General features: G+C 33.1%; 1 protein-coding gene across 50 annotated transcripts in view; it reads left to right on the forward strand.

Annotated features, from left to right (window-relative positions):
• Positions 1–17,603, forward strand: part of TRDN (triadin) — a 950,114-nt gene that overhangs the window by 871,873 nt on the left and 60,638 nt on the right. For all 50 annotated transcript variants that reach the window (XM_053710723.1, XM_053710722.1, XM_053710726.1 and 47 more), the window contains 2 exons: positions 4,074–4,094; positions 6,051–6,092. In XM_053710723.1, the coding sequence (XP_053566698.1) occupies positions 4,074–4,094; positions 6,051–6,092 (63 nt within the window). The remainder of the gene's footprint in view (positions 1–4,073; positions 4,095–6,050; positions 6,093–17,603) is intronic.

The following is a 17,603-nucleotide window of genomic DNA, read 5'->3' on the forward strand; positions in this document are numbered from 1 at the left end:
AAAACTACCATAAGAATTACTCTTGGAATAATTTAACACAATTTCCCTTCTAGGCTGAGATATCAAGACCCAAAAGTACTGCATTGTACAAGAGCCTAGCATACAAGTGAAGCGTTATTGATAGTACAGAGTGCGCTCTTAATATTGTGAGCCTACGCTTAGATTACAGAACAATCTGATATTACAAATCCATGGTAAAACAGAATTAACAAAGACTGTTAAGTGTGGCTAACATCTCTTTATCAAGCAATATACTTTCGAAGCTTGATAAAGAGATGTTATATTTTTTGTGACTTATGTGTTGCACTTCAGCACAACACAATAAATATTTTTTTTTTAAATAGCGCAACTGGAAACCTCAAGTAAAATGTTAGGGCTAGATTAAAAGTATATAAAAATACATAAAACATAATAAAATAAAGTATTACACTCATATATAAATATATATATATAAATATATATATACATATAATATATATATATATATATATATATATATATATGTTCCATTTCCTCTGAGTGAATTAAGTACAAAGGTATTTCAACTATTTCTTAATACACCTTCAGCATTTAGTTCACTTTGGCTTAATACGCCTTCTGGTTAGCACGAAAGTAAAAGCCAGAACAGAGTTTTGTGGCAATCCCCATAGAAGTCTAAGGGAATGTTAGTGTGTCTGAGGCTTGCTTTTTACTTTCAACTTGTAATATGACCACAAGAATAAAGGCTGTGACATACTGCAAGAGATGCGGCGCAAGGCGAAGCAGCTGCTTCGCACAGCATCACTTTGCTTCTGAAGTTCAAATATTTAATTTCTGAGCGCTCAGCTACGCGACCTGACATGGCTGAGCGCACAGAGATGAAAAGGCAAGACACACTAAGCACGCACAGCCGCATGACCACGCTGCGCGTCGCGCTGTTCTCAGTGTGTCACAACCTTAAGAGCGATATTCATTTAACTTGAATTGTATTAGCGTTCAACAGCGCTAATATTTTTGCACTCCGCTTGTAATCTATGTTTTTAAAATTAGAGGGAAAGCCTTTAAATTTGAAGTAATAACCATGTTATTGATAAATGATATAATTTATATCCAAGGTAATCATAGGTTTAAGCGTGTTATGTTTGAAAGTAGATTATTATTCTATTACTCTATATTTCTGGGCTTAAGAAGATATCTTTTAAGTTTTACTATTGCAAGTCTGCATGATGGTCCCCATATATAGTATTTATCACATATTTATTAGGTGTTAGCAATTATGGCACACAGCTTAGCAAAGCTTTTATTAAACAAAGATCATTCAAAGTTATGTGAAACCATCTGATTTCCCTTGGTCTATTATTTTTATAGAATATTAAAGGGACATGAAACCCAAAGTTTTTCTTTCATTCTTCAGGTAGAACATACAATGTTATACACCTTAAGCTATTTACTTCTATTATCAAATTTGCTTCAATCTCTTGGTATTCTTTGTTGGAGGATCAGCAATGCACTACTATCTGAACACACCAGGTGAGCATATATGTGCAGACACTAACCAGCAGCTAGCTCCCAGTAGCATATTGCTGCTCCCTAGCCTACCTATATATGCTTTCTAACAAAGGATACCAAAGAAACAAAGCAAATTAGGTACTAGAAGTAAACTGGAAAGTTGTTTCAAATTGAATGTTCTATCTGAATCATGAAAATTTGAGTTTGACTTTAGAGACCTTTTTAGTTTCTCCAATGAATCTTACAAACCAACAGGAGTGGTGTGAACTTTAGTTAAACATAATCACTTTCTCAAGAATGCTCTAACTATCGAGCTATCACTTTGATAAGAAGAAGCCCAGGGGTCTAGGGTATTTATGGCAAGTTTTTAGCTGGAGTGGGCGGAGTGGACTCCTAAAATGACAGTAACACCATACATTGTTTATTTTAATTGTCTATAGTACATCTTATTTTTTGTCTGCATTTATTAGTGATAGTGAAATGCCAAACGTTTCTCATTTTTAAAGGGACATGCAGAAAAAGGGGCAGTACTGTACTAGCCAGTGAATTCAAAGAAAGTAAAAATCCTTTTGTAAGAAAATAACAAAAGTGATGTATAGGTGATACCTTTAATAGCTTACTAATAGTGTATACAATTACAAGCTTTCAGGAAACTGAGGTCCCTTCATCAGGTATTACTTTCTTTAAAGGGACATGGAACCCAAAATTGTTCTTTCATGATTCAGATAGAGCGTGCATTATTAAACAACTGTTTAATTTACTTCTATTATCAAATGTTCTTATTGGTATCTTTTGAAAAGCAGCGACGTATGCTCAGGAGTGTGCACGTGTCTGGAGCACTATATAGCAATAGTTTCGCAAAAATGTTTTTCATTTGCAAGAGCACTAGATGGCAGTACTATTTTCTGCCATCTCTTCAACAAAGAATACCATGGGAATTACGCAAATTTGATAATAGAAATAAACTGTAAACTTTGTAAAAATCCTATTCTCTGTCTGAATCACAAAATAACATTTTATGTTTCATATCCCTTTAATTAGACAATTTGGTGAAAATTGTTTATTTAATGTTTGTTTTCAAGTATAGTGAACAAAAAACTACAGGCACAAAGTAAAAAAGACATTAATAGAAAAACAACTAAATCACTTTCTAGTTGTACGTTTAATAGCAAAGACTGGAGAATGTTTAATAAATGACATTTGAATTATATAATTATCTCACAGATATTCTTTTTGAACTGCTTAATGTTTTAATAGAATTAATACATCTAAACGTGTTTTAAAATGCTAATTATACAATGGACTTGGATAAAAACTTGACATTTAAAATGAGGGCAATAAATGACATTGAATTTGTATTTTCTAGATCATAATTTAAGATTGAAACAATTTTCTAAAATCTGATTGAAGGGGAAGTAGCAAACGTAACATTTGAAATATAGACACATTTTAACTTTTCTAAACTGCAGTTATTGGAAATATGAACCACATGAATAGTGAATTTAAGTTTACAGCCAATGGAAACTGTTTTCCACAATGGAGAAGATACGTTTTTGAAAAATACTGTCAATCACATTAAAATGCTTTGCTTTAATGTTAGACTATAGGGCTACATTTACTAACCGCTTGGCAGTCAGGGGGGGAAATCTCCTGGCATCACTGTTAGCAGGCAGCAATACACCCTTATTTATCATTGCACACTTTACCATGTGTGCAATGCCGCCCGATACTCAAGCATAGCCGATTGCATGTGAGCAGGGGCTGTCAATTTTCCCAGTCAGAGAATTCTGGGTAGTTGAAAGTTGCTACGTTGTAATTGGCATATAGGTTAAGAAGCAGTGATATGATGACCGCTGCTTCTTAACTCTCAGCTGCAGGCTCGCTCGTAGCTTCTTAAACAGATCCTGATATCCCATGCAAAAGTTGTTTTGAATTAGCAACCAGTATAGGTAAAAGTGCTGCAAAATACGCTCATTGTTTAGTCACATAAACTATTAGAAGCCATAAAAAAAGCACTGTAAGCTCATACTGTAACCCCAGAGTCTTTAGTTGTACAGACGTTTATGGAAGAATCTTATAAAGTAAATGTTCAGTTTTATTAGAATGTTGGAGTAAAATTGTTTGACATTTTTTAAGAGTTCTGTGCTGCTGCCAACAAACAGAACAAAGTATCCATGGCTGCAGATCATACGCATGGAAATGACCCCGGAACAATAAACACTCAGGCCGGGTGCCGGCAGAAAGTGTCAATCTCTCAATGCTGAAAACACAAATACAAGGAATACTGCCACACTCAAATGCTAATAAAAAATAGAAATTTTATTCCAAAAAGCATTACAAATAAAAAGTTACACACAGAGGCAACAGTGACAAAAACATTTTACGTGTTTCACGCCTAGAAGCGCCGCTTATTCATAGATGATTACTGTGCTGTTCCCTATCCTCCATTCAAATAATATATATGAAATGATGTATTGGCAAAACTCCACCCTGGGCCTTGCTTGCTGTCATACATTTAAAAAATACAATTCTTTAGAGGTGTAATAATTGCATTGAATTTAATAATATATTAATTTGCATTTCAGCGAAGTTAAAAACAACAACAAGTAGGTAGACTGTGTTATTTTGCACTGTGTTTTCTGTAGCTTTGCAATATTTGTTCCTTTCTGTATTAATTGTACATGAAAATGACAGATTTTATAACAGAGGCAATTGTTTTCATAGTTTTTCTATTTACTGCTCTCTGCTGGTATCCAAAGAATGACAGGTTGAGTCAAACATTTAAAGGGACACTGAACCCAAATTTTTTATTTCGTGATTCAGATAGCGCATGCACTTTTAAGCAACTTTCTTATTTACTCCTATTATCAATTTTTCTTCGTTCACTTGCTATCTTTATTTGAAAAAGCAAGCATCTAAGCTTCTTTTTTGGTTCAGAACTCTGGACAGCACTTTTTATTGGTGGATGAATTTATCCACCAATCAGCAAGAATAACCCAGGTTATTCACCAAAAATGGGCCGGCATCTAAACTTACATTCTTGCATTTCAAATAAAGATACCAAGAGAATGAAGAAAATTTGAAAATAGGAGTAAATTAGAAAGTTGCTTAAAATTGCGTGCTCTATCTGAATCATGAAAGAAAAAAATTGGGTTTAGTGTCCCTTTAAGGGATATGAAACCCAAAAAATATTATAATTGTTTTTAATGACTTAGACAGAGCATACACTTTAAAAAAAAAAGTTTCCTATTTACTTATTTTATCAAACTTGCTTCATTCCTATGGTATTCTTTGTTGAATAGATACCCAGAAAGTAGTGCTGGCATCTAGTGCTCTTGCATATATAAATATCCATGCAAAACCGCTGCCATATAGTTTCTCCAGACAAGTGTGTGCTCCTGGGCTTACGTCCATGCTTTTTAACAAAAGATACCAAAAGAATAAAGAAAATATGATAATAGAAGTAAATTAGAAAGTTGTTCAAAATTGCATGCCCTATCTGAATTGTGAAAGAAAAACTTGTCATTCTTTGAGTAGCTGCAGAGAGCAGTAAGTAGAAAGTTTGTGCAAAATATGAGTCTCTGATCTTGTTCTTCAATATTCATTATCCTATTGAACGCTTATATTGTTCTCATCTTATATGCATGAGTGGTGACTTGCTCTTGGCACACATGCAAGCTGAACAAACAGTATCAGCAAATAGCTGGAATTTACAATAATCTCCCACTGCAAAAGTGGATTATGCAAACTGCACCATTTTTTTAACAGCTAATTGATTGGATATCTTTATAGGTAACAGTCCAATAAACATATTAGCATGATTAAAGGGACATGAAACCCAACATTTTTCTTTCATGATTCAGATAGAGAATACCATTTTAAACAACTTTCTAATGTACTTCTATTATCTAATCAGTTTCATTCTCTTGGTATCATTTGTTAAAGGAGCAGCAATGCACTACTGATTTCTAATTGAACACATAGATGAGCCAATCACAATCAGTATATATATGCATCCACCAATCAACAGCTAGAACCTAGGTTCTCTGCTGCTCCTGAGCTTGTTTAGATAAACCTTTTAGCAAAGAATAACAAGAGAAGGAAGCAAATTAAATAATAGAAGTAAATTGGAAAATTGTTTGAAATTGTATTTTCTATCTGAATCATGAAAGAAAATTTTGGGTTTCATGTCCCTTTAAGGGTGAATAACCTGAAATGTTAATTGTTGCTTTTGTGGGCCTTGATGCTTACAATAAAGACAAGAGTTTCTTTTGGTGCTGTTGGCATTGCTTTTTTGATATCTTTATAGGTATGTATAAAAAGGTAAAAACATGTTTAACATCACCTCTTGTTGCAAAAAAAGCTCTGGAATTTACAGCTGATTGCTCTTTATGTGTATTTATAATCTGTCTGCATTATTGTTAAACTGTCGCCTCTTCTGCATTTGTGAGCAATAATGGAATAGGTTTTTGTATTATTTTTCCTTAACACTGTAGATGTTTTGAACAATTTATTTAAGCACCAATATGCAGTTTTCAAACAAATGTGTCCTTTCTCTGCAGAGCAAGACGTTTTGAAGTCTGATAAAGCTGCTCATGAAACAAGTAAGTAATTGTTTATTTGAGCATAAAGATTCAGAAGCAACCACCTATATCATTATTCAAATATTTCAGAGCATTTAAATTCCTATAATTTAATGCTCCGGTTTGTAAAGCTTTAGTTTTATGTTGACAATGGACACTACTCATTTTTTTCTGTTATTGTTATAAAGGAACAGCATGTAAACTGGTGCAGTAGAATAAAGGCACCTATCTGCCAATCACCATTAGTAGGAAGTACTTAACAGCCAAAGAACATTTATACAAAAATACACCAGTGATACTGTTCAGTTAGTTTCAGTTTAAAGTTAAACAGCTTTTACTTTAAACACTAGATTAATAGTGTATATTAAGCCATGTAAAAAATATTGTTCATTTAAGCAGAATTGAGCATTAGATACATATGCATATTTGATCATGTTGCCACATATGATTTGGAGGAATGGCAGATTAAATGAATACTAAACCCAATATTTTTTTTCTTCTTCATGATTTAGATAGAGCATGCAATTTTAAGCAACTTTCTAATTTACTCCTATTTTCAATTTTTCTTTGTTCCCTTGGTATGAATGGAAATAGCAGCCAGCCTATTTTACGTTCAGCACCCTGGATAGCGCTTGCTTATTGGTGGCTATATTTAGCCATTAATCAGCAAGCGCTACCCAAGTACTGAACCTAAAATGGGCCGGCTCCTAAGCTTTCATTCCTGCTTTTTCAAATAAAGATAGCAAGAGAACAAAGAAAAATTGATAATAGGAGTAAGTTGCTTAAAATTTCATGCTCTATCTGAATCATAAAATACATTTTTTTTGGTGATATGATACGTTGAATTTTGATATTGATATTATAGAAAGCATCCTCCATAAAATATATACTAAATGTAATGTTTATCTTAATGTATATATCTTACAAATTTTGCTTTCCAGCCCAATCAAATGACACAGCAACTATGTTGTTATGAAGACACTTTTGAGAAAGGAAGATTATTTTAAAATTGTTTTTAAAAGTGTGTTATCTTATCAGAGTGATCTAATTTGTTATGCCTGTTATGGTTAATGAGCTATGTATTATAAATACCATGTTATTGCTGTGCAGTCACGCAGACATACTATTAGGACTTCATTTCCAAAAGACATGGACATTATTCTCTTGAAATGTGTTAATGATGGAGCATAAATTAACTTACTCCAACAACATGTAGATGAAATTAAACAGAATGTAAAAAACAAAAACAAATCGGACATATGATGGTGAAAGATAACTGCAGGTTTCTAAATTATATATAATTATATATTAATATTCATTTTCTTCATTTATTTTTTACATTAGAGATCTCAATTTTTTGTTCACTCTTATTTATGTTTTTTTTTTCTGGATTATAGTATATGATATATGCATGGTAAACATTTATCTATGTATTTGCAAGCTTAAAGGGATACTGAACCCAAATTTTTTTTGTTGTTCATCAAAAATGGGCCGGCATTTAAACTTACATTCTTGCTTTTCAAATAAAGATACCAAGAGAATGAAGAACATTTAATAATAGGAGTAAATTAGAAAGTTGCTTAAAATTGCATGCTCTATCCGAATCACACACACAAAAAAAAAATGGGTTCAGTGTCCCTTTAATTGTAATAATTTGCTAAGCTGGCTTTACCATAAAATAAAGTTATATTTTACAACTAGCATACACAACACCAGTTAGTTAAAGTCAGTTATGTGAAAAAAATCTGCCAACTTGCTAGTAGAAATATATCCAGTTAACTTTCCACAAAACACAAATATGCAACCAACTTGGGCCTCTTGTTAAAAGTCTGTTTTCAAGTAACATGATCTTCAGCTAGTATATTGCAATAGATTTAAAGGGTCAGTCTAATCAAAATTACACTTTTATGATTGAGATAGGGCATGCAATTTTAAACAATTTTCCAATTAATTTTTATCATAAAATTTGCTTTGCATTCTTGGTATTCTTAGTTGAAAGCTAAACCTATGTAGGCTCATATGCTAATGTCTAAGCCCTTAAAGGCTGCCTCATCTCATTGCATTTGACAGTTTTTCACAGCTAGAGGATATTAGTTCACGTGTGCCATATAGATAACATTGTGCTCATGCCTGTGGAGTTACGTATGATAATGCACTGATTGGCTAAAATTCAAGTCTTTCAAAAGAACTGAAATAAGGGGGCAGTCTGCAGAGGCTCAGACATAAGGTAATCACAGAGGTAAAAAGTATAGTAATATAACTGTGTTGGTTATGCAAAACTGGGGAATGGGTAATTAAGGGATTATCTATTTTTTTAAGCAATAAGAATTCTGGAGTAGACTGGCCCTTTAATAATCTAACTACAACAGTCTCAGCTGTGAAGATATTTGCCATTTTATTTATCATTATTAGGGTAGTTAATAAAAGGAGAGTAAATAATTAATAAAAAAAATACATCCACAGTAATTGGAGGTAGATTCTGATAATTAAGTACATGTATTAAAGTAGAATACAATAATAATATTACATTTAAAATGTATTAATATGAAATTATAAATTAAATATGTTTAATTTAAAAATAATTCAATTAAATTTTTTATTTCATATTTGTGATTTAAAAAAAATTAAACTTACTTTGTCTGACTTCAAAATGGACTGGGACTTGCTTGATTATAGCAATTTGCTAATATGATTGGTTTCAAATAATTTGAATTTTTGAAACCGAACATCTTGTAAATTGACTTAGTAGCCAGCACATACATAAATCCCAAACAAATATATAGTAACTAAATACAATTATAGTGAATTAAATTATAATTATGAAATTACATTTAAAATTGTAAAATATTTTAAGTTATATTTAAGATAAAGATAATATGAATTTAAAGGTATCATTTAATTTTAAATATTGAATTTAATTAATTTTTATTAAATTGTGTTACTTTAGACATTTAGGGCCAGATTACGAGTGGTGCACTAACAGTGGTGCAATATCGTCTTTATTGTGGCTGTTTGCACGTTGGACATAGAGTGCGTATTACAAGTTGAAAGTGAACACGATCGCTTGAGTGCAATTAAAGTTAACATGCATCAGGAAAGTGCAACCCCAGAGCACTGGTTAACTGTCTCTCAAAACATAAAAGTGTCACAAAACACATCAAAAATACATTTAAAAGGGCATTTACACTTATAATAAAACGATCTAATTATTAAAGAGACATGAAACCAAATTTTCAATTTTCAAACAAATTTCTAATGTACTTCTATTATCTAATTTGCTTAATTCTCTTGATATACTTTGCTGAAAAGTATATCTAGATAGGCTCAGTAGCTGCTGATTGGTTGCTGCACATAGATGCCTCGTGTGATTGGCTCACACATGTGCATTGCTTTATCTTCAACAAAGAATATTTAAGGAATGAAGCAAATGAGATAATACAAGTAGATTGGAATGTTGTTTAAAATTGTATTCTCTACTTGAATCATGAAAGAACATTTTTGGGTTTAGTGTCCCTTTAATGAAAAATTATTGCACCAAAAAGTTATAAGGGCTCAAAGATATGATGCCTCAGGTGTTTGGAAAACAAAAAGAAAGCAAAGGGCTTTAACATAGAGATAAATATAAATATATATATATATATATATATATATATATATATATATATATATATATATATATATATATTTATATATATATATATACAATCAAATAGATGAAAACATGTTAAAGCATATTTATGCAATATTCATTTTTAATAAAGTGTTATATTGTGTATTTAATGTAAATATTTCACATTCCAATGTTCTGCACATAGCAGACTATGTTCTAAGTATTTATAAATATTTATTCCTATATATATCTGTAGATATCTATATCAATATATAATTAGATATATATGTATAAATATAGATATAGATTGTACCAAAATAACATCAGATATGTGTATAAATATGTATTTATGAATAAATAGAACATATTCTGCTATGTGAAGAACATTGGAATGTGAAATATTAATATTTTCATGTCGGGTAAGCGCACTTGAGAATATGGGGTCAGGCTTGTGCTCAATTAGTAACTTTGACTTTTTTATCGCATCAGGTTAGCGAAGAAGCGAAAACGTTTTACTTTAAATATTTACTTTGTAATACGAGCGTTACCCGACGTGCACAAAAAGTTTGCTTTTAGCTGAATTAGCGCCCGAGTGAGAGTGATAAATACTGCTCCACTCGTTATCTGGTCCTTAATGTTATTATTGTATTTTTAATTTGCTAAGGTTGTATTAATTTACAAGTTTGCTATTTAAAGGGACAGTACACTGTAAAATTGTTTTTCCTTTAATGTGTTTCCAATTACTTTTTTTATCATCTTCAGAGTATCAAATGTATGAGATTTGCTTTTTTAGGTTTATTTGTGTAAATTAATTATCTGATTTTGTGTTTTGAGGCCACAACCTTATAAAATGGGTTGTGCTTGTAGGTATTATCAAATCTCATTACTTTATCACAATGCATACAACTTCATGCTTCTTTATCTTATATCTGTCCGTAAACCAATCACCAATACTTGCAGAGAACAATGGAAAACTAACATTTTATTACCTTATCTCTTTTATACCACACTGGGAGTGTAATTTCTTCTGCTGGCTGTGTTTATACAACTCAGGATAGGTGGGGATACCACAGGCTAAATCAACTATTTCAAATGCCAGTATAAGGGTAATGGAAATACTTGTAAACAATTTTATACACTCCAGCAGGTAAAGTGGATCATTGGTAACAAATTAAAGGGGAGAAAAATTTTGAGTTAACTGTGCCTTTAAGTTGGCTTAGAATAAGTTTACTAAAAGTTAGTGCATACTTTAAAAAAAATAAAACTATATAAGGAAATAGAGAATTGTATTTTTAAACTAGAATACCCCTTTAATGTAAGTATACTTTAAATTTAGTGTGAACTGTATTTTCCTTGAGTATCAACAACAGAGAAAAAAAATACTTAAAGGGACACTGAACCCAAATTTTTTCTTTCGTGATTCATGCAATTATAAGCAACTTTCTAATTTACTCCTACTATCAAATTTTCTTCATTCTCTTGATATCTTTATTTAAAAAGCAAGAATGTAAGTTTAGATGCCGGCCCATTTTTTGTGAACAACCTGGGTTGTCCGTGCTGATTGGACAGTACCAATAAACAAGTGCTCTCCAGGGTTCTGAACTAACAATTGGTTGGCTCTTTAGCTTCGATGCCTTCTTTTTCAAATAAAGATAGCAAGAGAATGAAGAAGAGCAAGAGAATGATAATAGGAGTAAATTAGAAAGTTGCTTAAAATTGCATGCTCTATATGAATCATGAAAGAAAAAAAATGTGTTCTTCTGTGTTACACCATACATTTTTTCATGTTTTTTTATTCTGTTGTGCTGGTAGACACTTTGTGTTAACTGAACATAACACTGAATTATGTTTAGTAGGATCCAGAAATAAAATCTCTATTAAACTAAAAGTTTTGTAAAAGTATATGAAAGCAGTTAAAAAAAATCCTTCTAATTAGATAGCATAATTTCTGAAGGGCAAAAAAACAAACCTGAATATTTATAATTGACTAATTAATGTTAAGTAGACAATGACAGCATTGATGTTAACTTGAATGAATAGTAAAACTTGGCTAGAGCAAGATTTGCTCTTTTAGTGCTGTTTACATCACTTAACTAAATTTATATCAACTGCTGTCCATTTAAATATAAACATTGGTAACAGAAACAAGTCATAAAAGTATAAGTGAATATTATAGTATATGTGAAAAAAGAGAAGGTGTATTTGATGTGCGTTTGTAGCAGGAATTTGTATAGGAACTCTTGAAATGCTTATTTGAGGAGGAGATCTTTTAGTATAATGGCATAGACCACACAAAACAGCCCATTCAGCTTTGAATGTAAATCGTTACATTTATGCATGATATGATCTGAATCAAAAGTAATAAACTAAGCTTGGAAAAAAAAAGATATCAATCTAGCAGAGGGACAGACAATGTATACAGCTGCATTTAGGAAAGTTAAAGCCCTGACGATGGAAGAGTTCAATGATATAATAGTCAAAGTGTGTGTGAATGAGGTTTTAGATGTGGAAGAGCCAAAGAACAGGTGGACCTTGGCTGTGATCCTGAGAAAAAAGCGTCCTGTTCAGACAGATTATTTATTATATGTTTGAGGAGCAATCTCCCAAATACAGTATAATGTTTTTTCTTAGAAAATATATTATAATGCTCTATCAGTGACATATAAACTAGAATGTAGGTTTGGAAGGAAATTCAGCTGGAAATGTTTTAAAGTTATTCATTTTCATCCATTCATTGAAGCTTGCAGTTGTAGACATTCTGTTAACTCATGTGCCTTGGCGGCTTACAACATTTTTTTTCAAGTATGAAAAGGACATTAATTCAAATTACACAATTTGATTACTATGCAGAAATCTGGTACATAGTGCCTGTTTAACAATAACTCTTGAATCAAACCCAGATAGAAAGATAGAGAAGGTTGTGATAATGGACTCGGAGAAAGTTTAATTACAGTGATGTGCATACATCAGGTTTAGAACCTTGCTTTGAAATACAAGCTGTTAGAGAACCTGTTGTAGAGGAGTATGGTCGAAATTGTCAAAAGTTGACCCTTGTCTTTTGTAAAGGATGTTTGTGTGGCAACATAAGCCAATAGCCAGTGCTTATCAGAAAAGCAGGGGTTAAGAATTGTCGTAAAAGGGATGCTGAACCAAAAAACATTATTTTGTGATTCAGATAGAGCATGCAATTGTAAGCAACTTTGTAATTTACTCCTGTTATCAATTTTTCTTCAAGTTTAAAATGAGCTTCTTGTTTTAATTATACATCCTGTTTTATACACTGCACAATAGGGACATTGTCCATTTATCTATTCTATAACATGTGCTGAGTTCGGTGACATAGCTGGTGTTACCTCTGCAGTTCTTTGAATAAGTTCAGCTGTAGTAAATATGATTTATGTTTCATACTATCCATTTGCAGGCATGATTTAAGTCAGTAGTTTTTAGAGATAAGTTATATCTTCATTTGTTTACAAACTATAAGATTAAAAATTTAATGGGACTCAACCCCCTAGATAGAACATATATACAGGAAAATATACCTTTAAATGTTTTAAGTGTATTTCTATTAAGTTTACAAAAGTTTGCATGATTCAAGCAATATTTTTAATGCCATTTACTTTTATTTTTCATGTCTTTTTGTTAAACTAAACATTTGTTTAAAGGTGTATTAGTTTGTTTAAACAATTTTTTTTTCACTAAATCTATTTTTTACATATTTATTAAAATGTAGTGATGCAGAGGTAGTGATTAAAAGTCTTTAAAGATACACTAAAGTCAGAATTAAACATTAATTATTCAGATCGAGCATGCAACTATAAGAGACCATGGGGCCTAGTTATCAAGCCGTCAACCTCAAATACGCTGGAATTCCGCAGCGTATTTGTGGCGAGGCTGATTCGCCTTAGTTATCAAAGGCTTCAGACCGGCAAAAGTAGAATTTTGTGACGTAAGCTTCGATCCGCCGGACTCCGTCCGACACAGATCGATTCTTACGTCACTCCAGATGTTCCGCACACAAGTGCGGCACAATCTCACTACTTTTGCTAGTTATCCAAAAACTAGCAGGTACGCTCGGCACTTTTACGGCCCAGCGTACCTGGTTTTCAATCCGCCAGCCTGGAGGCGGCGGATCCCATAGGAATCAATGGGAGTCTGACCATAGCGAAAGTACAAGTTCGCTGCTGCCAGATATCCCATTGATTCCTATGGGAGCTGTCTACACCTAACACCCTAACATGTACCCCGAGTCTAAACACCCCTAATCTGCCCCCCCTACACCGCCGCAACTATAATAAATGTCTTAACCCCTAAACCGCCGCTCCCGGAGCCCACCGCCACCTACATTATACCTATTAACCCCTATCCTGCCCCCCCTATACCGCCGCCCTCTGTAATAAAGTTATTAACCCCTATCCTGCTGATCCCGCACCTCGCTGCGAATAAATAAATAGTTTAACCCCTAAACCGCCGCTCCCTGAACCCGCCGCAACCTATCTTAAATTTATTAACCCCTATCCTGCCCCCCCTACACCGTCGGCACCTATAATAAATTTATTAACCCCTATCCTGCCCCCCACTACACCGCCGCCACTGTAATAAAATTATTAACCCCTAAACCTAAGTCTAACACTAACTCTAACACCCCCCTAACTTAAATATTAATTAAATTCATCTAAATCATATTTATATTATTAACTAAGTTAATCCTATTTAAAACTAAATACTTACCTATAAAATAAACCCTAATATAGCTACAATATAAATAATAATTATATTGTAGCTATCTTAGGATTTATTTTTATTTTACAGGTACCTTTCAATTTATTTTAACTAGGTACAATAGCTATTAAATAGTTATTAACTATTTAATAGCTTACCTAGCTAAAATAAAGAGAAATTAACCTGTAAAATAAAAACTAACCTAAGTTACAATTACACCTAACACTACACTATACTTTAATAAATTATTCCTATTTAAAACTAAATACTTACCTGTAAAATAAACCCTAATATAGCTACAATATAATTATTAATTACATTGTAGCTATCTTAGGATTTATATTTATTTTACAGGTAACTTTGTATTTATTTTAGCTAGTTAGAATAGTTATTAAATAGTTATTAACTATTTAATAACTACCTAGCTAAAAGAAATACAAAATTACCTGTAAAATAAATCCTAACCTAAGTTACAATTAAACCTAACACTACACTATCATTAAATTAATTAATTAAACTACCTACAAATAACTACAATTAAATACAATTACATAAACTAACTAAAGTACAAAAAATAAAAAAAGCTAAGATACAAAAATAAAAAAAAAATGTTACAAACATTTAAAAACATATTACAACAATTTTAAGCTACTTACACCTAATCTAAGCCCCCTAATAAAATAACAAACCCCCCCAAAATAAAAAATGCCCTACCCTATTCTACATTAAAAAGTAAACAGCTCTTTTGCCTTACCGGCCCTTAAAAGGGCCTTTTGTAGGGGCATGCCCCAAAGTTCAGCTCTTTTGCCTGTAAAAGAAAAATACAACCCCCCCCCCAACATTTAAACCCACCACCCACATACCCCTAATCTAACCCAAACCCCCCTTAAAATAACCTAACACTAATCCCCTGAAGATCATCCTACCTTTAGTTGTCTTCACTCAGCCGAGCCACCGATGGAACTGAAGAGGACATCCGGACCGGCAGAAGTTATCCTCCAAGGGGCGCAGAAGAAATCTTCCATCCGATGAAGTGATCCTCCAAGCGGCGCTGAAGAAATCTTCCATCCGGGCGAGGTCATCTTCCAAGAGGCGCTGAAGAAGTCTTCTATCCGGGCGAGGTCATCGTCGAAGCCAGGTCTTGAATCTTCATCCCGCCGACGTGGAACATCCTCCTTTCCCGACGAACTACCGACGAATGAAGGTTCCTTTAAGGGACGTCATCCAAGATGGCGTCCCTTCAATTCCGATTGGCTGATAGGATTCTATCAGCCAATCGGAATTAAGGTAGGAAAAATCTGATTGGCTGATGGAATCAGCCAATCAGATTCAAGTTCAATCCGATTGGCTGATCCAATCAGCCAATCAGATTGAGCTTGCATTCTATTGGCTGTTCCGATCAGCCAATAGAATGCGAGCTCAATCTGATTGGCTGATTGGATCAGCCAATCGGATTGAACTTGAATCTGATTGGCTGATTCCATCAGCCAATCAGATTTTTCCTACCTTAATTCCGATTGGCTGATAGAATCCTATCAGCCAATCGGAATTGAAGGGACGCCATCTTGGATGACGTCCCTTAAAGGAGCCTTCATACGTCGGTAGTTCGTCGGGAAAGGAGGATGTTCCGCGTCGGCGGGATGAAGATTCAAGACCCGGCTTTGACGATGACCTCGCCCGGATAGAAGACTTCTTCAGCGCCTCTTGGAAGATGACCTCGCCCAGATGGAAGATTTCTTCAGCGCCGCTTGGAGGATCACTTCATCGGATGGAAGATTTCTTCAGCGCCCCTTGGAGGATAACTTCTGCCGGTCCGGATGTCCTCTTCAGTTCCATCGGTGGCTCGGCTGAGTGAAGACAACTAAAGGTAGGATGATCTTCAGGGGATTAGTGTAAGGTTATTTTAAGGGGGGTTTGGGTTAGATTAGGGGTATGTTGGTGGTGGGTTTTAATGTTGGGGGGGTTGTATTTTTCTTTTACAGGCAAAAGAGCTGAACTTTGGGGCATGCCCCCACAAAAGGCCCTTTTAAGGGCTGGTAAGGCAAAAGAGCTGTTTACTTTTTAATGTAGAATAGGGTAGGGCATTTTTTATTTTGGGGGGGTTTGTTATTTTATTAGGGGGCTTAGATTAGGTGTAAGTAGCTTAAAATTGTTGTAATATGTTTTTAAATGTTTGTAACTTTTTTTTTATTTTTTGTAACTTAGCTTTTTTTATTTTTTGTACTTTAGTTAGTTTATGTAATTGTATTTAATTGTAGTTATTTGTAGGTAGTTTAATTAATTAATTTAATGATAGTGTAGTGTTAGGTTTAATTGTAACTTAGGTTAGGATTTATTTTACAGGTAATTTTGTATTTCTTTTAGCTAGGTAGTTATTAAATAGTTAATAACTATTTAATAACTATTCTAACTAGCTAAAATAAATACAAAGTTACCTGTAAAATAAATATAAATCCTAAGATAGCTACAATGTAATTATTAATTATATTGTAGCTATATTAGGGTTTATTTTACAGGTAAGTATTTAGTTTTAAATAGGAATAATTTATTAAAGTATAGTGTAGTGTTAGGTGTAATTGTAACTTAGGTTAGTTTTTATTTTACAGGTTAATTTCTCTTTATTTTAGCTAGGTAAGCTATTAAATAGTTAATAACTATTTAATAGCTATTGTACCTAGTTAAAATAAATTGAAAGGTACCTGTAAAATAAAAATAAATCCTAAGATAGCTACAATATAATTATTATTTATATTGTAGCTATATTAGGGTTTATTTTATAGGTAAGTATTTAGTTTTAAATAGGATTAACTTAGTTAATAATATAAATATGATTTAGATGAATTTAATTAATTTTTAAGTTAGGGGGGTGTTAGGGTTAGTGTTAGACTTAGGTTTAGGGGTTAATAATTTTATTACAGTGGCGGCGGTGTAGTGGGGGGCAGGATAGGGGTTAATAAATTTATTATAGGTGCCGACGGTGTGGGGGGGGCAGGATAAGGGTTAATAAATTTAATATAGGTTGCGGCGGGTTCAGGGAGCGGCGGTTTAGGGGTTAAACAATTTTTTTATTTGCGGCGAGGTGCGGGATCAGCAGGATAGGGGTTAATAACTTTATTACAGAGGGCGGCAGTATAGGGGGGGCAGGATAGGGGTTACTAGGTATAATGTAGGTGGCAGCTGTGTCCGGGAGCGGCGGTTTA

Source organism: Bombina bombina, chromosome 4 (genome assembly GCF_027579735.1).
Source record: "Bombina bombina isolate aBomBom1 chromosome 4, aBomBom1.pri, whole genome shotgun sequence".
In the NCBI taxonomy this organism is placed as follows: Eukaryota; Metazoa; Chordata; class Amphibia; order Anura; family Bombinatoridae; genus Bombina; species Bombina bombina.